This window comes from Dipodomys merriami, unplaced genomic scaffold, assembly GCF_024711535.1.
Source record: "Dipodomys merriami isolate MVZ:Mamm:240054 unplaced genomic scaffold, mDipMer1.0.p SCAF_60, whole genome shotgun sequence".
In the NCBI taxonomy this organism is placed as follows: Eukaryota; Metazoa; Chordata; class Mammalia; order Rodentia; family Heteromyidae; genus Dipodomys; species Dipodomys merriami.
Genome location: NW_027206180.1, coordinates 1,167,192 through 1,194,484, shown reverse-complemented (window position 1 = coordinate 1,194,484; position 27,293 = coordinate 1,167,192). Strand labels below are relative to the sequence as shown.

The 27,293-nt window shown below is 49.0% G+C and overlaps 2 protein-coding genes across 12 annotated transcripts in view; one reads left to right on the top strand and one right to left on the bottom strand.

The window, feature by feature from the left end:
• Positions 1-1,557, bottom strand: part of LOC138814509 (meiosis regulator and mRNA stability factor 1) — a 35,260-nt gene extending 33,703 nt beyond the window's left edge. For all 5 annotated transcript variants that reach the window (XM_070003420.1, XM_070003422.1, XM_070003423.1 and 2 more), the window contains exon 1: positions 1,474-1,557. The gene's annotated coding sequence lies outside the window, so the exon portion shown is untranslated. The remainder of the gene's footprint in view (positions 1-1,473) is intronic.
• A 934-nt stretch (positions 1,558-2,491) lies between these two features.
• The window catches only part of LOC138814508 (nuclear distribution protein nudE homolog 1), a 28,376-nt gene continuing 3,574 nt past the window's right edge, over positions 2,492-27,293 (top strand). For 3 of the 7 annotated variants that reach the window (XM_070003412.1, XM_070003418.1, XM_070003419.1), the window contains exons 1-6: positions 5,822-5,888; positions 14,521-14,644; positions 16,452-16,605; positions 20,802-20,950; positions 24,299-24,435; positions 25,164-25,343. In XM_070003412.1, the coding sequence (XP_069859513.1) occupies positions 14,562-14,644; positions 16,452-16,605; positions 20,802-20,950; positions 24,299-24,435; positions 25,164-25,343 (703 nt within the window). In that variant the 5' untranslated portion in view covers positions 5,822-5,888; positions 14,521-14,561. Of the gene's footprint in view, positions 2,560-5,821; positions 5,889-13,156; positions 13,237-14,520; positions 14,645-14,827; positions 14,929-16,451; positions 16,606-17,246; positions 17,377-20,801; positions 20,951-24,298; positions 24,436-25,163; positions 25,344-27,293 lie in introns of those variants that run through there. The other 4 variants (XM_070003415.1, XM_070003413.1, XM_070003417.1 and 1 more) reach the window with 4 other exon arrangements.

Sequence of the window (27,293 nt, the reverse complement as noted above, 5' to 3'; positions counted from 1 at the left end):
TAGCTGCCAAAAAAATAACAAAATTTTAAAAAAGCCAAAAGTAGAGCTGTGGCTCAATTGGTAACACACTAGTGCTGAGTACAAAAGTTCAGGAAAAATGCCTAGGCCCTGAGTTCAATCCCCAGGACTGAAACGAAACAAAACCAAAACTTGCTGGCTACCATGCAGCTGGCCTGTGCTGAGCACAGGAATGCACAAATGAAAAAAGGGGCAATGAATTCCATTTCTATCATTTTCCCCCTCAACATTTGTGTGTGGCAGATAGGAGAAATGAGTTACTTTACAAACAGAAATTTGATATCACACAATTACTGTTGAAAGGACACACAGGCTTATCCATCTCTTTGCTCCATACCATGGTCTCAATATAATAAAAAAATAAAAACTTGTTAGTGGCCAACACCATGAATATTTCCCAACTATTCCCAGGAACAGAGAATGCAACAAAGATAGCCAACTTGGGTTCTGTTTGAGTGGGCGTACCCCTTCTGCCACTATCTCTTGTCTTCAGCAATTAAGATACTGGCTGAGATCTCCAGCTATGACATCATACTGCCTGCATGTCTGTCCCTTTCTACCTGGGCAGTTTTGGGAACTCTCTGAACCTGAGATTTCATCTCTTCTGGGTCTGATAATAGTAGTTAACTGCCCGTTTGATTATATCTAGTAGTTCACATAAAACACTTAGCAAATAGCCTTGCCATTAACCACTCAATCTTATCCTGGCCTCTCCCCCCCCCCCTCCTTTGGCTTGTTACTTTATTTCTCTCTCCTTTAAAAAAATATAAATTCCACGACAGCAGAAAATAAGGCAACATAGTTGCAAGTACCCAGCAAAGTGCTTGGCAGATATCTGTAAATAATACTTGACATGAATGAATTGCTCAGTAAATGTCAAGAGATGGTGACTAGCTGGAAAGATACAGAAGTAGCTAGAAAGCTAAACACCGGGCAGAAAGGTGCCCGGCAAAATGGGGGGGAAAAAAAAATCTCCAGGCGGATGGCGAGCCCGTGAGTTACAAGGATGGGGGGGGGAAGGGGCTTGGGGTCACCCTTGTGGGGGTGTCGGGTGCAAATCTTCCAAGTGAGTTTGCACTTTGACGCCCGCCCCTATCTTTTCCCCAACTTTGCACAACCCTCCAGGCAGGTTCCTCTTCACACCTGGAGGCCCTGACAGGGACCGGGGGAAACAGGTGCGTGCGGAGCACCCCCCCCCCAAAAAAAGGGGAAAAGCGCCACCGAGACGGCGGGGTACAGTCCTGAGGGGGACACGGGCCGCGCGGGGCCTCGCCGGGCGAGTGTCAGACCTTCCTCCGACCCAACACCTGCCGTCACCCCGCCAGCTGCAAGTATGGGAAGGGGGGGCCGGACCTCCGCTCCCCCCCCCACTTCACACCACACTCCGCCCCCCCCCGGGGCTCCCAGAGCGGCGGGCCCACCGAAGTCAAGTCCCGCAGCTGACAGGAAACTCACCTGGGCCACGGGCTCCACCGGCGCTCACATTCCAACCCCGCCACCTTCCCCCCGCCCCCCCCAGGCCCTTTGTTTTGATTCCCGACTCCGCCGCTCCCGCCGCCGCCGCCAAGCGCGCCCTCCACTTCCGCTTCCGCACCGCGCCCGCCCCTGTCGCAAAACCGACGCTCTTCTCTCCGGCTCGCCCCGCCCCTCTCTCCCTCGGCCCCGCCTCCTCCCTCCGCCGCGGCCTCCCCCCGCGCGGGGCATGCTGGGAGCCGCGGGGGGGGGCGGGGCCTCGCGGCCCTGCAGCCTCGTCAGGCTCAGTCCCCTCCCGATAAACCCCTAAATAGCGGCTTTCCTGGGGGGTCAGCCGGGCTTAGTCGGCAGGGACCCCCAGTTTAAAGAGGTCTGCTGCCCCGCGGAGTCGAGTGGAGCGTCGGAGCGGAGGATTAGGGAGCTTGTGAGGCGGAACCGAAGGAAAAGCGGCGGGACGGCGTTCGCTCGGCCGGGCGGCGCCTCAGGCCGGCGACGCGGGGCCGGGGCCGCGCCGGCGCCCGACGGCCTCGCCCTCGGCCGCTCCGGCCTCCTGCGGTCACGTGATCGCCCCGCCGGGCGCACATCCACCGAGTCCTTTCATCTGCTGCAGCCTAGTGGCGGGTGGAGAAAAACGAGATCAAACACGGCCTGTGGGCTAAAAGTTCTCCTGGAGGCTTGAACTCAGAGCTTCCTTCCCTCTCCCTCCACTTCTGGGCTTTCTTTTTTTTGGGGGGGAGGGTTCGGAGGGGGGTGAGCTGGCTTTGAACCTGGGTCCTCAGATCTCAAGCTTCTGAGTAGCTAGGGTTTCAGGCCTGAGCCCGGCTCCCCGTGCCCGTGAGTGTTGGCCAGGTCCTTCCTGATTGCCCCAGCAAGGTTGGTTGGCCCAGCTGGCGCCAATTAAGTCGCACCAAGGCCAAGCTGAATCTTGCCAACCACCCCCCCCCCTCACCCCCGATTGAAGAGGTCTTTGGTGACCTTAGGGAGGAAACGTTTTAAGTTTTCAGGAGTGGTCCAGAACTCATTCCAAATGGATCTGGCTGTTCCCAGGGACAGCAAAGGAGACTTTTGGTAAGTTTAGGAAAGTTCTGCAAAACCACAGCCACTTTTCATGCGGGCAGCACCACAGGGACTCAAGAGGCTAAACCTGTGGCCTCTGGGAAGGCTAGGTGCTGTTTCCTCTTGCAAATGAGAAAAGGCGCAACGTCGTGGCCAACTGTAGACACAACCTCAGAATGTACTCGTGCAATAATTACTTTAAAAGTTTTGTTTTTAAAGTCTGCCAGGAAAGTGATCAACTTGGCAAAAAGCAATTAACAAGTGGAAGATGAAAAAAAAAGTTTTTTTTTTTTCCTCCCTGCCTCCCCTGTTTGTAGTGATTTCATTAGGCAATCTGCGTAACTGTCCCAGTAGGCACCCCTGTAGGTGTGGATTGGGGAAGGCAGGAAACACGCCAATGATTCCTTGGTGCCACTCATTTTCTAGAACCCACAGCGCAACTATACATCATCTACCTGCCTTGGTATCTATGGTGGGGTAATGTTTTTTTTCCACTTTTTGGGAATTTATTTTTTTTAATATTATTTTATTTTATTTGAGAACATACTGTACAGAGGGGCTACAATTACATGGGCAGGATAATGCCTACATTTCTTACCAAGCATTGCAGCCTCCTCCTTTGTTTACCCTTCACCTCCCTTCCCAGCCTCCCCCCTCCCCCCTGGGGTAATGTTTTCCAAATGAGAATTAAAAACGAAAATCAGTCTTTTCCTGCCTGCACCAGGATTTGAACTTGGGGTTCAGCTTGCTTGATTGGTGCCCTACAACTTGAGCCACAGCTGCAGAGCTGCTTTTTTGCTTTTCTGCTTTTTCCTGCTACTTTAGAAATTAAATCTTGTGGACTTTTCCCTGGGCTAACCTGGAACCTCGATCCTCTGGTTCTCAGCCTAGTGAGTAGCCAGGATCACAGGTTGTGAGCCACCAGGTATCTTGCTAACACTTTGTTTTTATTTAAAAAAAATTTTTTTTTTGCCAGTCCTGGGGCTTGAACTCAGGGCCTGGGCACCTTCCCTGAGCTTTTTTTGCTCAAGGCTAGCCCTCTACCAGTTGAACACAGCACCACTTTCAGCTTTTTCTGTTTATATGGTACTAAGGAATCAAACCCACCGCTACATCATATTCCCAGCCCCAACACTTTGTTTTTATAAGTACCAAAACAAATGTTAGTCTTAACAGATTTTTTTCCTCCTTTTTATTCTAGCAGAATATTTCTGAACATAGTATATTAATAAATACCAAAAAGGAAATTATTAAAAAATGAAGATGATGCCAGATTTTTAATTTTTATTTCCATTTAAACCACAGAAAAATGCAGAAATCTCCTCTCCACCCAGTCCTGGGGCTTGAACTCTGGGCTTGGGCACTGTCCCTGAGCTGCTTTCATTGAAGACACTTGCACTCTACCACAGTGCTGCTCCCAGAAACATTTTTGATTGACTTTACTTGGCATTCTTTCAAATTCAAAAATGCCTAGTCTAGAACTGGAAGAATTGCTCAAATGGTAGAGTATCTGCTTAGCAAGTAGGAGACCTTGAGTTAAAATCCCACAGAACCATCAAAAACTTGTGTGTATATAAATATAGCTTTTCATATATGTATATTATATATAGTGTGTGTGTGTGTTAGGCTAAGAAGAGGATATCAGCTTTATGTAGGAGATAATTACCTATTAAAACATACTTTGAGCAGGGTGCCAGTGGCTCACAGCTGTAATCCTATCTACTCAGGAGGCTGAGATCTGAGGATCTAAGTTTTAGCCAGTTCAGGCAAGAAAGCCAGTGAGACTCTCATTTCTAATTAGCCAACCAGAAACCAGAAGTAGAGCTGTAGCTCAAAGTGATAGAGCATTAGCTTTGCCTGAAAAAGCTCAGATATAGCATCCGGGCCCCACAACTGACCAAAAAAGTAATTTTTTTATCTTGATCTATGTGAAAGAATGCTTTAAAGTTTCTTTTAGGATATATTTTCTTAAATATGAATTGCCTGTTAATTAGATTTCCTATTTAGTATTGGATTTTCCCCTCTTGTCCAAATAACACGCTTCTCATTTGTGAAACAAGGGTGAAGATTTGCTTTATTTATTTATTTTGGGTCCAGTCGTGGGGCCTCAACTCTGGGCCTGGGCGCTGTCCCTCAGCTCTTTAGCTAAAGGCTAGCACTCTACCACTTGAGCCACAGTGCCACTTTTGGCCTTTTTCTTTTTGCTTATGTGGTGCTGAGGAATCCAACCCAGGGCCTCAGGCATGCAAGGCAAGTGCTCTACCACTGAGCCACCTTCCCAGCCCTTTACTTTTTTGAAGATGTCTTTAGTAGTTAAGTGCTACTCTACATTTGATCCAACTCATTTTTTTTTTCTCAGTTTTAGTTCTGCTTCGGTTAGGTTTAATGTTTGAACTGGTAAATTAGGATGGAAGGAGCCTAAGAAGCTGAGCTCTACAAGGAAACGAATTTTAAAAGAAATAGTTTTAATGTACACCAGAGCTGGCTCAAATCTGTAACCGTACTACCGAGGAGGCTGAGATCTGAGAATCACGATTTGGAAGCCAGCGTAGATAGGGAAGTCTATGAGAATTATCTCCAGTTAACCACCAAAAAGCTGGTAGAGGAGCTGTAGCTCAGCTGGTAGGGCACCAGCCTTGAGAAATAACTCAGGATAACGCCCAGGCCCTGAGTTCGAGCCCCAGTAATGGCACTTTCCCCCCCCCCCCCCTGTTGCCCAATATCAACCCTATTTTCCGCAAACTTTTACTTTTCCACCCTTTTGGGGAAATTGAGATCCAAGTAGTTTTAGATTAGCTGGTGGGTGTCATCTAAATGTGCCGATTTGGGCTTCAGTTAACGTGCCCAACTTGGCTGGGGCGCGCAGAGCTCCAAGCCAGATTGTTGTACCCTGCTTCGGTCCCGGAGGAAGAGAGAGGTGCTGAAGCTTCTACTGTGGGCACAAAGTAGCGGGAAGGATTGGGGGTACTGAGCCTCGGTCCTGGTCCTTAACACCGTGTCGGGAAGAAGCTCACGAACAGGAAGCGGCGGCAGGAGGAGGCCAACGGCGTATTCTCCGGAGACGCGTGGCCCGCCCGGTCCAGGGCGCCGCCGCCCGCAGCGGCGGACGCAGCAGCTCCGGGACACGACCGGAGTCTCCTCCCGCCCGGCCGGCGGAAAAAAGTTTCCAAACGGCGCTGCTCGGCGCTGATTGGCCGAACCGGACGCGGACCTGAGACGCGGCAGCCAATGGGAGGCGCCGGCCGCGAGGGCGCGGGGTGGGGCGGGGGGGGGAGGGAGGAGCCGGGCGGCCCCGCCCTGGCCGGAGCTGCCGCCCGATCCTCGCCGGCCGTCCGACCCTGGTAAGTACTGCTGCTGCGCCCCCCCCCCACCCCGGCGAGCGGAGTGACCCCCCCCTCACCCCCGGGTCGCCACTCCGAACTTCCACGCTCTGGGGTCTCCCCCTCCAGCCCTCCATCGCCTTGCAGGACGCCCGATCGCGCGTCGCAGAGCCCCGAAATCCCGCCCTCGGGGAGCCTCCTGCCTAACTTTGCGCCCTCATCAACTTTGTTCCCGGCCCCGCGCGCGCGTCTCCGCCCCGACCGTCCCCAGGCCCCGCCAGCCTGCTTCGCCCAACGATTTACCTCCGCCCTCTAAATCCCCCCCTTCCTGACCGCCGTCCCCTCTTTCCCGCCCTCCTTCCCTCCCCAAATCCTCCTCGCGCCCCCCCCCGCCTCAGCCCCCCACCCGCACCCGAATCCCGGGCACACTCCCCCCCTCATGAGGGCGCGTGCGGAACCCCTGGGTCCCTGCGGGACGGTTCAGATTTCTCCTGACTCCACATTTGGTGCGGGGCTGCATGAAAGGTTTGGCCCGGCTTTCCTGCTTTCCAGAGGTCGCTGCAACTTCTCTCCCCCCCCCCCCCCCCCCGCCCAATCACCTTGACCCCTTGCTAAGGGGACACCATCCCCTACCCTCACCCCCCTCCAGGAGTCTCAGGCTCCCGCAAGCCTTTGTCCACGGTGTGCACTGGGTCGTGCCTCCTTTCCTCCCACTCGGAGCCTGAGGTCTCTGTTAGCTTCCTATCCAGAGAAAGAAGGCCTTTCTGCAGCGTGTGCGGCGCCGAGGTTTGTCACTTTGGGAGCTAGTTTTGTTTTAGTGTATTGCCGGCTAGGACAAGGGTGGACCGCTTTGAAGAGTAATCCGACACCCGCTTCTCTCCTCCCGGGGCCTCTGGTCATCTGACCACTCTTGCACCCCCTTCTTCCCACCACACCGGCATTTAAGTTTTGAAACTTAAGTCATCGCTCTTAGTGTGAATGTCTGGGGGGGGGGGGGCGTGCATTTTATTCTGTTCTGGATATTTTACCAACTTGGCTTGTGTGATTAGCCTGTTGTGTTCTTTTCCAAGTATATTCTTTCCACCAAAGATAATTTCCTGGCGTGAACCTGCCAGTATAGTAAGGAGTTTGTGCTTGTAGCTCATCCTGTGCTTGAGCCTAGTACCAGGATGGAGTCCCCTCTGCATCTGCCTTTCCCAGTAACACCTCACTCTGAGGAGGTGTCCAAGAAATGATTGAAAGTCCAGTGTGGTAGTGCATGGCATGCCGGTGATCCCAGAAGTATGGTTGAGAGTTCAAGGCCAGCCTGAGCTACCTAGTAAGTCTAAGGCCAGTCTAGCTGTAGGGAAAAAGACCCTGTCTCAGGAAACAGACACCAAAATGACTGAAAAGAAATGGAGAAACAGAAAAATCACAGTAGAGTTCAGTAGAATAAAATTATCTTGGAGCAATAGCTGTTCTTTTTGGTTTCAAGTGTAAACTTTTTTTTTTGTGTGCCAGTCCTAGGGCTTGAACTCAGAGCCTGGGCTCTGTCCCTAAGCTTTTATACTCAAGGCTAGTGCTCTACCACTTAAGCCATAGCTCTACTTCCAGTTTTTTGGTGGCTAATAGGAGATGAGAGTCTCATAAACTTCCTGCCCTAGCTGGCTTTGAATTGGTATCCTCAGATCTCTCCCTCCCAATTAGCTAGAATTACAGGCATGAGCCATCAGCACCCAGCCAAAAGGTGTTCTGTTTTTTTTTAATTTCATATCAGTTATGGTAGTCCATGCCTGAACTCTCAGCACTTAGGAGACAGGAGGGTCTCAAGCTCACGGCCATCATTGGCTATAGACTGAGCTCCATATCAACATCTAAAACCTAGTAAGACCTGTCTCGGGGAAAAAGCAAAACAAAACACAAAATTGGGTTGAGTTTGATGTTTCACACCTGTAATCTCAGCTGCTCCAGAGGTGGAGATAGGAGGATTGTGGTCTGAAGATATCCAGGGCAAATGTGAGAGAACCTATCATAAAACAATACCAAAAACAAAACAAAACAAAACAACAACAACAAAAAACTACAAAAACCTCACCTAATTCAAAAAGGGCTGGGAATGTGGCTCAAGTGGTAGAGCGCTTGACTAGTTCAAACCCCACATAGTTCAAACCCTAATCCTGGCAAAAAGCAAACAAACAAAAACCACCACCAACAAAAGCCAGTGTTCTAGAAGTGTGTAGGGTACAAGTACTCTGTTTCGGTGCCGGCTCTACCCACATTCTGCTCCTTCCTTCCAGACCCTTGTGATCCGCCATGCAGAGAGGAAGCTAACACATTCCTCCATCTAGCTCTTCTAACAAGCACAGGCTTCTCATCCAGGCTCTGTTGGCAAGTCTCTCTAGTGTTCTTGTCTAGTGAAGGGTGGGTATGTCACTGAGTGCTTGTCTTTGCATGCCTCAAGCCTTCAGGTGGGTCATTACACACTCTGAAGCCAGGCAAGCTGACTCTTGGCAGATTGTGCCCCAGTGATGTCAGGTCGGCCAGGAGCGTGTGCAGACACTGCTGCTCCCGTCTCTTGCCTTCAGCTCTGTAGTTTGTGTTGAGAAGGGTTTTAATTCCTGATGCTTTCTCCATGTATCTTGTTTCTGACCAGCCACACTGACATTCTTTACTCAGAAGAAAGATAAAAGACAGCACTTTTTATTTTCTAGAGTTTTAAAATCAGAGGTATATGTCTCAAATGTGTTTTCAGATTTTTCTGTTAACTTCAAAAACAAGCCATACTGAGAGGGAGGGGAGTACTGTCGTTCATGCCTGGAATCCTAGCTGCCCAAGGCTGAGATGGGGGGAGGATCAAGATTTGAGACCAGTCCAAGCAAAAGGTTTGCATGGTTCTTTTCAATCAGTAAAAAGCTGGGCAAAGGGGTTGGTAATTTAGCTCAGTGGCAGAGTACCAGGCCCTGAGTTCCAGCCTTAGCTGGGGGGGGGGGAGCAAAGCCTGGCATGGTGATGCATCCCTTTCATCTCAGCTACTGGAGAAGTATAAATAGGAGAATCACAGTCTGGAGTGGTCCAGACAAAAAGCAACAGGCTTGGGGCAGGGCTCAGCACCTGCTTAGCAAGCACAAGGGCTTGAGTTCAAACCCCAGTACCACCACCACCACCAAACAAAGAAACCCCCAAACCAACCTGAAATTAGTTTGGGGGAATTATTGCTATTTATTTATTTATTTATTTTGTCGGTCATGGGGCTTGAACTCAGGGCCTGGCCGCTGTCCCTCTCAAGTCTAGCGCTCTACTACTTGAGCCACAGCGCCACTTAGGGCTTTTTCTGCTTATGTGGTGCTGAGGAATTGAACCCAGGGCTTCATGCATGCTAGGCAAGCACTCTATCACTGAGCCACCTTCTAGCCCTTGGGGGAAATTATTTTTATTTTGCTTTTTCAGTTATGTAGGTGTACACAGTGGTTTCAGTTTCAGAAGTCGAGTCAGGAGTACAATGCATCCTGATCAATGTCACCGCTTCCATCATTCCTACCCAGCTTTCCCCATCCTGTAGGTCAGTTTTTACATAGCGTACATTGAATATAATAACTGCACTTGCCCACTCATCCTCCAATCATGTCCTTCATTTCATTGCCCCTACAAGGGGAATTTTTTGTTTTTGAGGTGCTGAGGATGAAATATAGGGCTTTGTGCACGTTAGGCAAACACTCTACCACTTCAGCTAAACTCCTATCCCTTTTTATTTTGCTTTTAAAAAATGTATTTTTAAATTCTCTTTAGTTATATGAAGGGGGTTACCATTAATATTTGCTATTAACATTTGTTGTTGTTTTAATAGAGTCTCATTATCTTTGCCAAGGCTGGCCTCTAATTTGAGATCCTCTACTTTTGCCTCTTAAGTAGATAAGGCACTAGCAGGCTCAGCTGCTGAACTTTTATTTTATTTTATTTTTGGTGCTGGTCCGAGGGCTTGAACTCAGGGTCTGAGCGCTGTCCCTGAGCAATTTGTTTAAGGCTAGCATCCTATCACTTGAGTCACAGCTCTACTTTTGGCTTTTGATAGTTAATTAAAGATAACTCTCTCACGGGCCTTCCTGCCTAGGTTGACTTCGAACTGTGATCCTCAGATCTTAGCCTCCTGAGTAGGTAGGATTATAGGTGTGAGCCATTGGTCCCAGTTTTTTGATACTTTTTATACCTCTGGTTCATTGTTTGTTGTTCCATGTAAACATATATGCCATAGTGTACATATTTGAGGCTCCCTTGAGACTTGTCTACTGAGCTGTTGGGGCACTATTACCACGATGATGATGGTGTACTGAGAATGAGAGTTATCTGCATACAGATAGAACAAATGAATGTACTGTTTTAAAGATATCAGTTACAAAGTAGTATGTACTGTGCCCAGGCATTAACACCTGCTTATTATTCTTTTCTTCCCCTTCTCCTTCCCCTTCCCCTTCCCCTTCCTTTCCTCCCTCCCTCCCTCCCTCCTTCCTTCCTTCCTTCCTTCCTTCCTTCCTTCCTTCCTTCCTTCCTTCCTTCCTTCCTTCCTTCCTTCCTTGAGGGTACTGGGGCCTGAACTAAGTCTTCATGCTCTCATTCAGCTTTTTTTTTTTCTCCAGCTTTCTTAATTAAAGCTGGCACTCTTACCACTTAAGCCCTGCCTCCATCTTGCATTTTATTAGAAAGATGTAATCTCACAGACTTTTTTGCCCACCTTGGAACTTTGGTCCTCCAGATCTCAGCCTCTTGAGTAGTTAGGATTACAGTCATGAGCCCTTAGCTCTAGGGTCTTTAAAAATCCTGGTCCTTGGGCTGGGAAGGTGGCTCAGTGGTAGAGTGCTTGCCTTGCATTGTATGCATGAGGCCCTGGGTTCTATTCCTCAGCACCACATAAGAAAAAAGAAAAAAGCCGGAAGCGGCGCTGTGGCTCAAGTGGTAGAGCGCTAGCCTTGAGCTGAAGAGCTGAGGGACAGCGCCCAGGCCCAGAGTTCAGGCCCCACGACCAGACTAAAAAAAAAAAAAAAAAGCCTGGTCCTTGAACTTGACCTACAAAAGACAACTCATACTTGGATCTGTTCACTTTAACCCTCACTTATGATGGCCAGAAGGTACAATGTTTTGCTCTAGTCTGCTTCTAAGAAACAAAGCGATTGTTTTTGCTCTTCACTTAGAATAGAAAAGCTTCAAGAGGTTCATGTCCTTTGAAGGAAATACATTAAATGTGCAGCTCATGCCAGATAGCAGGCGATGACGACACTGAGGAAGCCACCCTTCGTGAAGGGGCACTTCGTGAGTCCTTTCGCCTGTTTCCCACGGCAGAGACCATGGGGAAGTACTTTCTGGGACATTCCCACATGGCAAGAGAAAAATCTTGTATTTTTAAGAGTGTGGTTTCATAACTAAGTGAGGTGCAGCTGCTGCTTCCCTCTCTGCTTCTAGCATGTTCGTTCCACAGAGCTTGGTTGGAGTGTCATTCCTGTGCCTTCTGTCCTTTTGTGCATGCTCTGACACTGTCCAGGTCTCGAAGTTCAAAACCAGACCCTTCTCAGCTCCGTGCTCTGTCACAACAGAATGTGCCTCCCAAACATGTCCCCTGCATTCCGTTCAAGTCTTAAGCCTCAGTGGCCATGATAACAGATTAGAAGCCCCCAAAATACATCTGCCATAGCAGGCAAGAGGGCATTAAGAAACTTCGGTCACTGTAGCTGGGTGCTGGTAGCTCACACCTATAATCCTAGCTACTCTAGAGGCTGGGATTTGGAGGATTGAGGTTTAAAGCCAGCCCCAAGCAGAAAAGGGTATGAGACTCTTTATCTCCAGTTAAACCACCAAGAAGATGGAAAGTGGAGCTGTGGCTCAAGAGGTAGAACACCAATGTTGAAGGAAAAGCTAAGGGATAACACCCTGGCCCTGAGCTCAGGCCCCAGTACCAGCACACACAGAAATTTATGAAGGTCTAGGCTTGTGGTTCCAGTGATAGAGCAGCTGTCTGGCAAATACAAGGCCCTGAGTTTAAAGCCCAGTAATTCTAGAAACATTCCAGGCCAAGACACCAGCAAGTACAAAAGCCCTGGGGTTGGGAGCAAGCTTGGCCTTAAGGAAGATGATAGTGTGGCTGGGTCCTGAGAGGTGGGAGATGTTTATCAACGTAGTGGTGACATTGGGCCTTATGTATGACTCTCTTCCAAATGAAGGAAACATCAGTCTACCTTGTTCCAAATTCCTCAGCACCTCACCCGACTGCAAACTGACCTCCTTTGCTTCAACACGGAGACTGTGCTCAGGAACAAACTTGCCAGGGTCCGACCCACACAGTGCTCATGTCTACACACCTGCGTGGTCTTGATTTGGGGACTCCCCCTGACCTGACAGCGGGACGGGGGAGTGGGGAGGTGGGCTTGGGTTCCGCACCTCTCCTTACCTTGGTGATTACCGTTAGCCACTGAGGCAACGGCTGGCTTAGGGACTGGACCAAACCCAGCTCTACTCTTTACAACGTCCACAAATAAGATTCTTCTCTCCATATTCAGCAAGTGCTGCCTGTGGTGGAAAGGTAACCTTGGGCCCTGTGCCAGGACAGGGAGTCATGTCGCTCATACCCTTCCGTCTGCCCTTGTTGAAATGGTATCATCAGTTCTAGTGTTTTTCTCTTTCCTACTCCCTCTCCCTGCTGTTTTTCCTTCTCTGTCTCTCCCCCCACCTTTCTCCTTCTCCCCCCTCACCTTTCTCCTTCTCCCCCCTCCTCCTTTCTCCCTCTCTGTTTCGGTCTCTTTCTCTCTCTCGTCAGCAGCACCTTTCTCTCGGTTCCACTCTGAGCCGCAGTCTCTTCTGTGAAAGTAAGAACAGTGGAACGCTTCTATCTACGTAATGGAAAGGCTTTCTCCGGATAGCTGCAAGAGGCCCGGACCTGGACACTCATTGGGCTATCCTTGTCATTGGCTCAGTATTTCATTCATTCACTCACTCACCCAAGATAGGGTCTTGCGATGTAGCCCAGGCTGGCCTTGAACCTGAGATCCATTTGGCCTTCAGCTGGAATTGCAGGGGTGTACCACCACCTGCCTGATCCTGATCCCCACTGTCTATTCTCCCTCTCCTCTGTGGCGTAGCTCTTCTTCCTGACACAGCCAGTGGCTGAATTTCCAGTCCTTATCTCACTTGCATCTCTCTCGCATCCCTGTTGCTGTGGAATGTTCCAGGAGAGCAAGCTCCTGGTTCTTATCCTTCTCACTGTTTCCCATCTCCGATGGCATTTTCCTTCTCTGCCCACCTCTCTAGTGTTGGCCTTCCTCCGGTCCCTATACAGTGCCCATGAAAGTTCTCATGGTTCTGGCTCAAGGAAGGAGAGAGGAGACTACAGGGACTCCCATTGTCACAGGTACCTCAGGTTTCACATCCGTGGGGTTTCGATCCTCAGTTTTATCTAAACATGCCTGGGTCATGTGAGAATAGCCTAGACAAGGTGTGTGGTCTCCCCGTCACCCCCACTCCCCCCCCCCCCAGAATGAGCCTGCTGGTTCTTTCCACCCCTCCCGATGGGGATTGCTGGCCCGGTGCTGGACTTCTTCCCTTCTTTCTCCCATCAAATGTAATAAGTGAGATCCAGGACACTTGCCTTTTTTTTTTTTTTTTTTTGAAAGAGGATCTCACTTTGTTGCCAACACACACACCACTATGCCTGGCCAGTTCTGCCTTCTAAATATTTTTGGAGTCCGTGGCTCCTCCTTCCATCCTCCTTCTCACTTCTAATTCAGGCCACCTCCCTTGCTTTTTTGGGTTCCTCCAGGTTGAGCTATTTCAGCAGAGGAGCCCATCTGCCGCCCTCCTCGAAGCCCTCCCATGGCTCCCGTTGCCGCTCGGTGTTTTTCTTTTCTTGTTTGTTTGTGACTAGGTCTTCCTGCGTAGCCCAGGCTGGCCTTACCCAAAGTCCTCCTGCCTCTGCCTCCTGAGTGCAGGGATTACGGGCATCTACCACCACACCTGGCTTACTACGAAATTTTTGAACAAGGCAGAAAAATGGCTGTGTGATTTGACTTCTCTGTTTTAATCTGCCCAGTGTCTCTACTTCTCTTCAACCTTCAGCCTCTCTCCCAAGCCTGGCTGTTTCTCCCTTTTCTCCTGTTCAGTTCTTTCTCCTCCATTTGTTGCTTTCCTATTCTTGTTCATTTCTTGTTGCGCTCGTACGTGAGGTTGAGTTTGGGATGTCCTATCTGGTACCGAAGAGATGCTTCTGATTTTGATTGTGGTGGTTTTTAGATGCATGCCTATATCCAGACACACTGAAGAATATGCTCTGAATATAGTATGTGCTCTTGAATGTCAATACTACTGAATGATTTACATATGATTTGCATGCATTTACATGCAATTTGGATGTGATTCCTCCCCTCCTTCCCCCAGGCCCCTTAAGGAGGAAGGAGGGACCTTGGAGACATCTTGCTTGGATCCCTAGGTTCCGTTGTGGGTGTTCAATAAATACTCATGGAATGATACATACAACATGCTATTAAGCCCTTGGATGTTAGCAGTGTCAGGCTGTCTTAATTTTCACATGTTAGCATGCTAATCCACCATGAAGTTCAGGGTTATTGATTTAATTCTTCTGTTGAAAATCATCTGTCTATCCTGGCCTGGATAATAACTTGAAAGCCTTGCCTTGTAGACACTATGTCACAGGAAGCGTGAACACGTGCCATCTCCACAATGGAGGACCCGGGAAGGACCTTCAGCTCCCAGGAGGAAGAGGCCACCTATTGGAAAGACCTGGCGATGACCTACAAGCAGAGGTCAGTCCTGCAAGTTCTGCTCTTGGCCCATTGCTGCAGGCTTACTGTGCACTGTGGGCCTATTGTGTGGGCCGTGAGGGGCACACCTGTTGTTCCTTCAGCCTGTGAGGGAACTTGTCACGGCTCTCTGCAGATAAGCACACTGAGCTGCAGGGAAGGCAGATGACCTGCCTGGGGCCATAGCCGTGAGGAGCGGAGCAGAACTTAGACCTGCCTGCTGAGGCCCTTCACCATCCCGTGGTGCAGCCTCTCGCCTCCTGGTTCAGAAGGATCTTATCTGACCTGTAAGCCTGATCTGCTCAGATCTTCCTCTAGGGGAAAGAACTTTTCCTGAAAATCTGCAACTGCCTATGTCTGGGAGAGCTGGGGAGTATGAGGATGTGGGGTGGTTGTGTATTGAGCAGTTTTCTTCTCAAGGAGTTTTATGATCTCCACATATCCAAAGTCATGTTCTAGCCCATTTCCTTTCTCCTTGAACTCCCAATTTTCCTTCTTTAGTCTTTTGAATACTGGGATTATAGACGTGTGTTACCATAGCAGGCCCTTTCTTAGTTACTCTCGCTGTCTGTCTCTTTTTTTATGCTGGTATTGGAGCTTAAACTTGGGGCCTCATGCTCTCGCTTGGCTCTTTTTGCTCAAGACTGATGACTTACCATGAGTCATGCCTCCAGTTCCCAGCTTTTTGCTGGTTAATTGGAAATGAGTCTCACTGACTTTTCTGTCTGGGCTGGCTTTGAACTGTGATCCTCAGATCTCAGCCTCTTCAGTAGCTGGGATGATGGACGGGAGCCACTGTCAAGTGCCTATACTTTTGGTTGCACTTAGATTAGTGGAAAGTCCCTGACAATGTAGGGCTTAAAGGCAGGCCGAGGTTTGTGGTGTTCTGAGAACAGAGGATGAGGAAGTGATAAGTTCACATTTACTGATTGGTTGCTTTCTAGAGACAGACATGGAAGTAAGTCTGAAAGAAGCTACAAAATCTTGTAGATTTCCTACAGGTTGGTCAAAAAAAAAAAATGAGTAGGCATTAAGTGAATTGGTTAAGAAGTGGCTTTGGAGCTAGTCATTCCCAAGTTAGGTGCAAGTTCTGCTTCTGATGTCTCATGTGACCAGCAGACAAGTCACTCAGCCTGTTTAAATTATATCTTTCATGCACAAATAGTAGTAAAGATGCATTGCTCCATGGCTCATACAACACCCAGTACACATTAATATACAATAAAAATGGGCACAGGTGGCTTACACCTGTCATCCTAGCTACTCAGGAGGCTGAGATCTGAGGACCAAGGTTCAAGGCCAGTTCAGGCAGAAAAGTATCTGGGACTCTTACGCCTAACCACCAAAAAGCTGAAGTGGAGCTTTGGCTCAAGTGGTAGAACACCATGTTAGGCCAATAAAGCCAAAGGACTGCATCCCCTGAATTCAAGCCACAGGACTAGCAGCAAATAAGTTTTTAACCTGTGTGTGTATGTGAGTGTGTTTGTGTCTGTGTGTTTGTATTGTGTGTGTATGAGAGAGAGAGTCATGGGGCTTGAATTTTGGGCCTAGGTGCTGTCCCTGAGCTCTTTTGGTCAAGGCTAATCCTCTACCACTTTGAGCCACTTCTGGTTTTCTCGTGGTTAATTCGAGATAAGAGTCTTACAGACTTTCCTACCGAGGTTGACTCTGAACTGTGATCATCAGATCACTGAGGCTCCTCAGATCCTCAGATCTCCTGATCTCCTGAGTAGCTAGGATTAAAGGCATAAGCCACCAGCACCCAGCAAATAAGTAAATTCTTACTGAACCTCTGGGAATTCTGCTGCAGGGCAGAGAACACGCAGGAGGAACTCCGGGAATTCCAGGAGGGAAGTAGAGAATATGAAGCTGAATTGGAGACCCAGCTGCAACAGATTGAGACCAGGAACCGAGACCTCTTGTCTGAAAACAGTCGCTTGCGGATGGAGCTGGAAGCCGTCAAGGTGAGGAGCTTGGGGCAGTGCTGGGGGGCAGGGCTAGGTGAGTGGATCACCCACTTGCCCAGTGGGGCTGGCTGGGAGAAGGAGCCCTACAGGCTGAAGACACAACCCTGCCCACTCCTAGCACAGGCCTGGAGGAAGGGTGTGATCACTGCCCAAGCAAGTCCCACCTGGAGTCCTAGATCTCCAATTGAGGGGGGCCTTGCGGCTGCCCTGCACTAAGGAAGGGAAGCTTTGCAGTGTGCCTGTGTTTTGGTGAGGCTAAGAGGTCCCCAAGTACTTCTAGACAGAACTATTGAACCTTCAGAGGACCTGTTGGTCACAGGGCCGAGATAGAGGGCAGACATCCAAACCTGTGGTGCCGCCACCAGCAATGCCAGTCACCTAAGTCACGTCAGCTGAGTCAGGCGCATGACAAAAATACAGAGGCCTGTGACGGATCCAGATCACACGTTCTGAGGCCATAGCTGAGCGTGTTTGTCTGGGGAGGTCTCCCTCTTGGAATTGTTTTGGAATCAAGGTTAATTACTTACGGTCCATCCCCTTTTGTCTGGCTATGGGTGCTGGCTGGTGGGAGAGAGCATGCGTGAGCATGTGTGTGCATGCGCGCACGCGCGAGCCCTTGTGTGCTTGGGAGTAGGGGTCTGGGCTGCTGCTTCCTGACGACAGGCCCGCACGCTCGGCTCCTGGCCAGGACACGAGCGTCAGAAGGGCTCCAGCAGCAGGATGGTGTGGGGTGACCTTCCTGTCGTCACCCACCCCAACCCAAGTCGGGTGAGTCACTGGGTCCCTGGCCGGCTTCTTTGTCTGGGGGCCCCTGCCTCGCCACTCTGGCATCAGGCACCATGACATCATTTCCTGGCTCTTGGGAGGGTGGGAGTGTGTTTGTAGCTGAGTCTGAAAGAGGAACTTGACTTTGCTTTAAGGCTTCAAATGAAATTTTGGGCCTTTTGTGTTTTGTGTTGTTTGAATCTGGGAAGAGTACTTGACGAGAGAAGGCAGAGACAGAGAGGCGAGAAACAAAACAAGGAATGGTCAGCCCCCTTACTGACTTGCACTGAAATTGTTTAGGGCCATTTGGCATCTTTTGTGTTGTTGTTGCTGGTTTTTGTGCTAGTGCTAGGGTTTGAACTCAGAAGCTTGGGACTGATCCCTTAGCTTTTTCACAAATGAGTCTCAGACTTTCCTGCCCAGGCTGACTTTGAACCTTTATCCTCAGATCCTCAGCCTCCTGAGTAGCTAGGATTACAAGTGTGAGCCACCAGTGCCCAGGTCAGCATCCAGTGGCCTGGCCTGGACCTTGGCTCAGTTAACTTTGGGCTAGTTATTGGAGCCTTGATTCCAACACCTGTGAAGTAAGACAGCATTGTGCAGCAGCCAAGGGTAGCACAGATGTAACGAATGTTGGTTGATGTAGTAGGTAGCAGCCAATCACTGAGACTCATCTCGACTTGTCTCCACCCTTGGAAAGCAATAGCCAATCACTGGATTTCCTTTGGTAATTGACAACAGCTGTTCCCTTCTCTTTCTCTCCTCCCCTCTCCTCTCCCAAATGTTCCTTGTGATTTCCCCTCTGCTGAAGTGTCTTGGATCAAATTAGGACAGTTGTCACACTAAGTACCTGATGCCCTCTTATTTTTTTTTTTTTATTATTATTAAGTAGTTGTAAAGAAGGGTTACAATTCTGTAAGTCAGGTTATGAGGAAAATGATTCTTGGTCAGAGTCATCCTTCATTACATCCTAACCATCTGCACCTTCAAGTTACATAACTTTTTTTTTTTTCCTGTCTTGGGGCTTGAACTCAGGGCCTGGGTACTGTCCCTGAGCCTCTCTGTGCTCAAGGCTAGTGCTCTACCACTTGAGCCATAAAGCCACTTCCAGCTTTTTCTGAGTAATTTATTGGAGATAAGAGTCTCATGGACTTTCCTGTCTGAGCTGGCTTTGAACTGCAATCCTCAGATCTCAGCCTCCTAAGTAGCTAGGACTACAGGCGTGAGCCACCAGTATCCAGCCATAATTCATTTTTAAAAAAACAAAATGTACATTGAATACAATGCCCACTTTTCCTCACCCTTCCTCCAATCCTGTACACCCCCCTTTGCCCATTCCCTAAAATGTGTTTCCACTTTCCTGGCATTAATTTTGATAAACAGTGTTTAGTTGTTCAGAGGAGTTGTGCCTTCAGATTCTTCCCTAAGTTCATTCTCCTTTAGTCAGTTTGTTAGTGTGTAAAAGCAGTGAGCCCTGTATGTGTTATCATACATACTTGTATTTTAGATCTAGCTTTCTCATATGAGACAAAATGTATCCTTAGTCTCTGAGCCTGGCTTATATCATTTATTCTAGGCCCATCATTTCTCTGCAAATGACATGATATTCCTTCAAATGAATGAATAAAATTCCATTGTGTATATGTACGGTATTTTCTTGAGCCACTCATCTATTAGAGGGCATCTGGGCTGTTTCCACAACTTGGCTATTGTGAAGGATGCAGCATTGGACATGGACTAATGCAGCAAATGTCTTTACCGTATCCTGACGAGTAATAGTCTAGGTAGATGCCCAAGAGTGGTATGGCTGGATCATAGACTTTATGTTTTGTGAGAAACCTCCAAACTGCCATCCAGAGTGATTGCACTAGTTTACATTCCTACCAACAATGCAGTAGAGTTCCTTTTTTTCCATATCCCCGCCAGCATCCCTTGTTGTTTGTATTCCCCGTGCTGACCATCTTACTGGGTGAGATGGAATCAGGGTGGTTTTGATTTGCATTTCCTTTATGGCCAAGGATGTTGACCATTTCTTCCTGTGTTTATTGACCCTTCTTCTGAAAAGTCTCTTTAGCTCCTTTGCTCATTTATTGATTAGGTTATTAATCTGGGTTTCTTGAGCTCCTTGTATCTTTTGAACATAATCACTAAAGATCCCCCCGTCCATTGGCTGTCTTTTTAGTTTTGTATCTATGTCCTTTGCTGTGCAGAAACTTATTACTTTGGTGTCATCTTATTTGTCAAGTCTTGTTCCTATTTGCTGAGGCCCTAGGACTCTTCAACAAATTTCTGCCTCCGCCTGTAAGTTCTAATGTTTCTCCTGCTGCTTGTAGTTTCAAAGTTTCAAGTCTGCCGTTGAGGCCTTCAATCCATTTTGAGTTGATACTGGTGTCAGGTGACAGATCGGGATGCACTTTTAGTCCAGTACAGTGTACGTCCATTTTTCCCAGCACCAGGTACTGAAGAGGCTGCCTGTGGTCATCCTGATGTGAGGGCTCGGCAGCCACAGCTAATCACTGGCACTCAGTGGTACCAGTGTGTGAAATGGTGTGTCCAGTCACACACACGGCTTCAAGGCTGCGTGGAACTTTCGTTGCCTGTGGACATCTTAAGTTTTTTTTTTTTAAATAAAGACTGATGGGGTTGGACACTGATGGTACATGCCTGTCATCCTAGCTACTCAGGGCTGGGATCTGAGGATCATGGTTCAAAGCCAGCCTATGGCAGACAAATCCAAGAGTCTCTTATCTGAAGTGCTATAGCTCAAGGGTTAAGCCCTAGCCTTGAGCAAAAAGAGCTCAGGGTCAGCACTCAGGCCCTGAGTTTAAGGTCCAGGACTGGCTTAAAAAAAGGGGTGGGGGGATGGGAATGTGGCTTAGTGGTCGAGTGCTTGCCCAGCATGCATGAAGACTCAGCACCACATACACAGAAAAAGCTGGAAGTGGCACTGTGGCTCAAGGGGTAGAGTGCTAGCCTTGAGCAAAAGAAGCTCAGGGACACTACCAGGCCCTGCGTTCAGGTCCCAGGACTGGCCCCAAAAAAAGCTGGTGGCAGCAGGGAGCAGTTTTGGAATGGGACAGGGGCACAGGTATGGGAACCAGGAGGCAGGAAGCAGTCAGGACGTGGCTGAGGCAGCTGGTGAGGACAGGACGGCTACCTGCCACGTCCTTCTCCTCCCTCCCCCCAATGCAGGTGTGTGGGGAGATAGTCTGAGCATCAGAGGAGACTGGATGAGGAGGTCTAGCCCTGCCTCATGGATGACGGCCAGGAGGTGCCCCTAAAGGCCATCAAACGAGGGGAGGGACCCCCTAAGAAGTCAGGGTGCTTGTGTGGGGGAGCAGGGAGCGCAGGCCCCCCAGGAGACCAGCAGGGAAGAGACGGGGCCTGAGCTTGTCTCCGACACAGTGTGGGTGGATCTTGTCCTTCAGGAGAAGCTGGAGCTGCAGCACTCGGAAGGCTACCGGCAGATCTCAGCCCTGGAGGACGACCTGGCGCAGACGAAGGCGATCAAAGATCAGCTGCAGAAGTACATCCGGGAGCTGGAGCAAGCCAACGATGACCTGGAGAGAGCCAAGCGGTGAGCAGGGCGGGGGAGGTGGGCTGCCAGGCCCGCGTGCATTAATAGAGCTCAGTGGACAGTGGGCAGTAAATCAGATTTTGTCAAGAGCAGTTCCGGGTCCAGGCCGTGAGAGAACGCATAAGATATGTTAATTTGGCCACTGGTAGGAGATTGTCAGGCAAGGCAAGAACATTCCCGAAAGAGCCACCAGCCTGTGCTCAGGAAGGAGGCATTTTCAAAAAGAATACTTAGTAACTGTGGGGAGGGAGAGGGGTGGTAATAGTTTTTGAACTCATGCTTGCTAGGCAAGTGCTCTACCATTTAAGCCAAACCCTTAACCCATTTTGCTTTAGTTATTTTTCAGATAGGCTCTCACATTCTGCTGGGGCCTGAACCACAGTCCTTCTATGCGCCTTGTCTGCACACTTCCCAAATAGCAGAGATGACAGGCGTGTGCCACTGTACCCAGCTTTTTTTTTTTGTCGGTAGTGGGGCTTGAACTCTGGGCCTGGGTGCCGACCCTCAGCTCTTCAGCTCAAGGCGAGCACTCTACCACTTGAGCTACAGCGCCACTTCCGATTTGGAGATAGGAGTCTCACGGTCTCTCCTGCCCGGGCTGGCTTTGAACCGTGATCCTCAGATCTCAGCCTCCTGAGTAGCTAGGATTACAGGCGTGAGCCACCAGCGCCTGGCTGTACCCAGGTTTTTGTTAGCAAAGCTTGGGGGCAGGGTTTCCTCTTGAAGTTTTGGCTTAGCTGGCCTTGAACTTGAGTCCTCCCTATCTCTTGCTTCCTGAGTAGCTAGGATTACAGGCATGAAACACTGTGTCTGGCTAAAGAACAGGATTTCTCAAACTGCTGCTCTGTGGTTTGGCAAGATAATTGCGTTCATGGTGATGATTCTGACTAGAGGCACTTCTTCCTGTGTGTCTGCTAGTATAGGGCTTGAACTCAAGGCCTCACATTCTCACTTGGCTTTTCTGCTCAACCTTGGTACTTTACAGACTTGAGCTACAGCTCAAGTTAATTGGAAATAAGAGTCTCATAGACGTTCCTTCCTCGGGCTGATTCTCAGATCTCAACCTCCTGAGTAGTTAGGATTATAAGGCGTGAGTCACTGCACCTGGCTGTAGACACTTTAAAAAACCACCAAAAAACTTAAAATTTCTCTGTCCATAAATACGTATCATTTAAGGAAACAACATTTCTAGCTGAATGACTTCATGTTAAGATGCACACAGCTACAGTGTGCTATTCCCTTGGCTTTGACAAAGGGACATGTTGACACAGCTCAGGCCCAAACGGGACATTCCCTTTGCCTTCAGAGTGGTTTGTTGTTTTTTCTGTTTTGTTTTTTGTTTCACTTTTTTTTTTTTTAGCAGTTGTCTTGAGAATGACACAGCTGTTTGTATTTCCTTCACTTAGCTGATCACTTCCTACAAAGTTTAGGATCACTTCCTACAAAGTTTAGGATCACTTCCTACAAAGTATCACTTCCTACAAAGTGTAACACCTTTGCAGGGACCAGCTAGCCTAACTAGCTTGATGCTGTGCTGGAGTGCAGGTATCTGTGCATCCAACACATACACAAGAAAAATGGACTCCCAGCTACCAGGATAGAGGTTTTGCTTTAAAAAGGCAAACGTTGCCGAGTGCCTGTGGCTCACACCTGGAATCCTTGCTACTCAGGAAGCTGGGGATCTGGGTTCGAAGCCATCCATCCCAGGCAGACAAAACCACTAGCCTTAATCTCCAGCTAACCACCAAAAAGCTAGAAGTAGAGCTGTGGCTCAAGTAGAAGAGTGCCATCCTTGAGGGAAAAAAACTCAGGGGCATTGCCCAGGCCCTGAGTTCAGTCTCCTAGTACACACACGCACACACACTCTTCAAAATGCAAATTCAGGCAAATAAAACTAGCCACTCCCCTCCCCCTCCCAGGCCCAGGCATACTGCTTGACATCTGCCACTTTCAAGTGACATTAGATCTTGGGCATTGTTCTGCCCGAGGACACAGCAATCCTTGTTCTTTGTTTTCCTTTTGTTTTGACATGTCTCTTTGTCTTCTGTTGGACAGTTGGTGATGTGCAGTACAATAATTATTTGTTAATCCACTACTCTGTGATGGGTTTTGTTGCTCTGCCGTTTGAGCCATGCCTCCACGCTGCCTCTTTTGCTGGTTATTTTGGAACTGGAGTCTTCCTGGCTTTTCCGTCTGGGATGGCGTTGAACAGTAGTGATCATCTGGACCTTAGCCTCTAGAGTAGCTGAGGTGACAAGGATGAGCTTGGCCAGATTTTCTGTTGTTATTGTTGGTGGTGGTGGTGGGGCCTGAACTCAGGGCCTGGGCGCTGTCCCTCAGCTCTTCAGCTCAAGGCTAGCGCCCTACCACTTGAGCCATTTTTTCTGCTTATGTGGTGCTGAGGAATCGAATCCAGGGCCTCATGCATGCAAGGCAAGCGCTCTACCACTGAGCCACCTTCCCAGCCCTGGCTGGATGTTTTCATCACAGCACTTCATACTTTCCCACCAAAGTGCCAGGAGAATGTCTGTGTGAAGACAGTACTTCAGCCAGACAGTGGCTGGATGTTTGAAACTTTTTTTTTTTTGACTGTTTGGTGCCAGTACTAGGACTTGAACTCAGAGTCTAAATGCTGTCCTTTAGCCTTTCACTCTACCACTTGAGCCCCAACTCTACTTCCAGCTTCTTTTGTGGTGGTTAGAGATAAGAGTGTCACAGAATTTCCTGCCAAGGCTGGCTTTAAACCCTTACCTCGTCCTCAGATCACAGGCATGAGCCACCAGCTCCCAGCAAATGCTTTTTTTTGTTTGTTTTTGGCACTGGGGTTTGAACTCAAGGCTCTGTGCCTTTTAAGCAGGTGATCTACCTCTTGAGCCATACCTTCAGCCCTGGGAACTTTTTAAACTTTTAACAGTTAAGTCACCAAGAGGTGCAAGCTGGTTTGTTCTGAGTTATTAAATGCAGGCTGCTGATTTCTAGTCAGCACTGAGTGTGCAGGGTGATGCCTGGGTGCACACACACGCCATGCACCTCCTGAGCGCGTGTGCGCACACACACACCATGCACCTCCTGAGCACTGACACACACACACACACACACACACACACACACACACACACACACACACACACACACACACACACACACACACACACACACACACACACACACACACACACACACACACACACACACACACACACACACACACACGTGTGCACCTCCTGAGCACTGACAGGTCCCTCTGGGCAGGTAAAGAGACCCCCCAGAAGGCCAAGAGACTTGGGCCCTGGCAACCGACACAATACGCCATTGTTCTCTGGGTAACTTGGCCTTTCTCTCACCCAGAGCCACGATCATGTCTCTTGAAGACTTTGAACAGCGCCTGAATCAAGCCATTGAAAGAAATGCCTTCTTGGAGAGTGAACTTGACGAGAAGGAGAATCTTCTAGAATCTGTCCAGAGACTGAAGGATGAAGCCAGAGGTCAGGGATCTTGGCCTGTTCTATATCTTCATCAGTGTGACCCCCTTTCCCCCTTTCTGCCAACATCAGGTACTATGGCCTCAGCCCCTGTCCAGCCCCTGTCATCTTCAGCATTTGCAGACAAAGCTATAGGATGAAAAAGTTTTGGGGTTCTGAGATGCCGCCCTTGTTTGGGGAGTTCCCCGTCTGGGAAGAAATCCTTTCAAGAAAGACGCTACCCATACATGAGTCACACATCAAGAGAGCTTGATGCTCAATTTGTGGGGCAGAAAGTCTGTTGGCTAACTTGCCAGCCCATTTTTTTGTGACTTGTTATAATTAAAAACAAAGGCTTGACCTTAGGGCCTCGAGCATGCTCGGATTGCTTGCTAGTGGCTGCTACTCTACCACCTGAGCCATACCTCTATCAGCATTGTTAATTAATTGGAGATAGACTCTCCCAGACTTTTCTGCCCTAGCTGGATGGAAATCACCTTCTAGATCTCAGCCTCCTGAGTATCTAGGATTACAGGTATGAGCCACTGGCACCCCATCTATTTTGATAAAACCTTTTAACTTTTTTTTTTTTTAACTCAAAAATCCTTTAGTTCTTGCACACCTGCCGGGCAAAGCTGAGTGGGTTTCCTTCCCCTGAGGATTTTTCTCCATCTGCAGTGTTTCATCTGGCCTGCGTAGCTCTTCCCATCCCAAAAACAGGGACTGAATTTCTGGCTCCTTTTCCCACATAGATTTGCGGCAGGAACTGGCTGTACAGCAGAAGCAAGAGAAGCCACGGACACCCATGGCCGGTGTGGTGGAGACGGAAAGGACCGACACAGCAGTGCAGGCCACGGGCTCCGTGCCCTCCACTCCCGTGGCCCAGCGAGGCCCTGCCTCTTGTTTAAACACACCGGGGACGTTCAGAAGGGGTAGGGATCCTCTCTGCTTTACAGAGCTTTCCACAGCAAGGACCTGGGCTGTGTTCTGGTTGGGGGGAAGAGGAGGGAAGGGATGACTTGGGCCGGGTTTTGCAGCAGGAAACAATCTGAAGGGCCAGTGTGGCAGTGCAGAATGAAAAGTGAGAGGAGGGTCCTGGGGGTGAGGGCAGAGGGAGCGGTGGAGTCCGCAGTAAAGAACGCAAACGCCGATAGAGGGGGATGCTGCCGCAAGGAATGCTGGAACGCCGGCATGCCGGTCCAGCAAGGCAGACCTGTCCATTCACTGAAAGCCAGCTCTGGTAGTTTATTCCTGTGGTCCCAGATCCTCAGGCAGAGATGGGAAGATTGTGGCCCGAAGGTCCTCAGGAAAAAGCAGGAAACCATATCTAAAAAAAGCCATATCTTAAAAAAAAAAACAAAAACAAAACAAAACTGGGTACTGGTGGCTCACGCCTGTCACCCTAGCTACTCAGGAGGCTGAGATCTGAGGATCACGGGTTAAAGCCAGGCAGAAAAGGCCATGATACTCTTATCTCCAATGAACCACCAGAAAACTGGAAGTGGCACTGTGGCTCAAGAGGTAGAGCGCTTGCTTTGCTGAGGGACAGAGCCCAGGCCTAGTTTAAGCCCTATGACTGGAAATAAACAAATAAATAAAGCTAGCTAAGCATTACTGGCTCATGCCTGTAATCCTAGCTGCCCAGAAGGCTTGAGATCTGAGGCTTGAAGTTCAAAGCCAACCTGGCCAAGAAAGCTTGTGAGACTTATCTATAGTTAATAGGGAATAAAAAACAGGAGAGCTGTGGCTCAAGTGGTAGAGCGCTAGTCTTGAGCACAAAAGCTTAGGGACTGTACCCAGGCCCTGAGTTCAAGCCCCAGGACTGGCACAAATAGCTAAAGGTTCAAAGGACTAGGGACGCACCTCAAGTAGTAGACTGCTTGCTGAGGCCCTGAGTTCAATCCCTGCTACAACCAAAACCAAGCCATAAAGCTGATATTGTACCATTTGTTGTTTTTTTTTTTTTTTGTTGGTCATGGGGCTTGAACTCTGGGCCTGGGCATTGTCCCTCAGCTCTTCAACTCAAGGCAAGCGCTCTACCACTTGAGCTACAGCGCCACTTCCTGTACCATTTGTAAAGAAACGGAAAGATTTGGAAAAGTAAGCCATGCCCAGACAGACAAAATTTGCATATTTCCCCTTGTAAAATTGTAAGTGAATACATTGGGTGGTATACAAGTGTAGTAACTGGAATACGCTAAATTCAGAGGAGATCTCAAATAGTGTCATTTCTCAGAACGACAAAAAACCAAAGTTCAGCAAAATAGAACACCAGGAAGCTGGTACACAAAGGGGTGGGGTGGGGTCAAGGGGAGAGAGAGATGCGTGAAGAGAAGAGGTGGCTCACGCCTGTCATCCTAGCTACTCAGGAGGCTGAGATCTGAGGATCATGATTCAAAGCCAGCCCAGGCAGCAAAGTCCGAGAGTCTCATCTCCCATGAACCACCAGAAAACCAGAAGAGGTGCTATGGCTCAAGTGGTAGAACACTCGCCTTGAGCTGAAGATCTGAGGGACAGTGCCCAGGCCCAGAGTTCAAGCCCCATGACCAGCAAAAAAAAAAAAAAAAATGAATCCAATGTTTTTGTTTTTGTTTTTTTTGTTTTTTGTCGGTCGTGGGGCTTGAACTCTGGGCCTGGGCGCTGCCCCTCAGCTCTTCAGCTCAAGGTGAGCGCTCTACCACTTGAGCTACAGCGCCACTTCCTGAATCCAATGTTTATCCTCCAATATTAAGAAAAGGGAGGGAAGAAGTGGCAAGGGGGAGGGATGGGTGAGAACGTTACATTGGAAGGAGTGACCTTGCCCAAGATGTATTCTTACACTGCTTTGTTAAATGACAACTTCTTGGTACAACTGGTGGAAGATAACAAGAAAAAAGATTAAT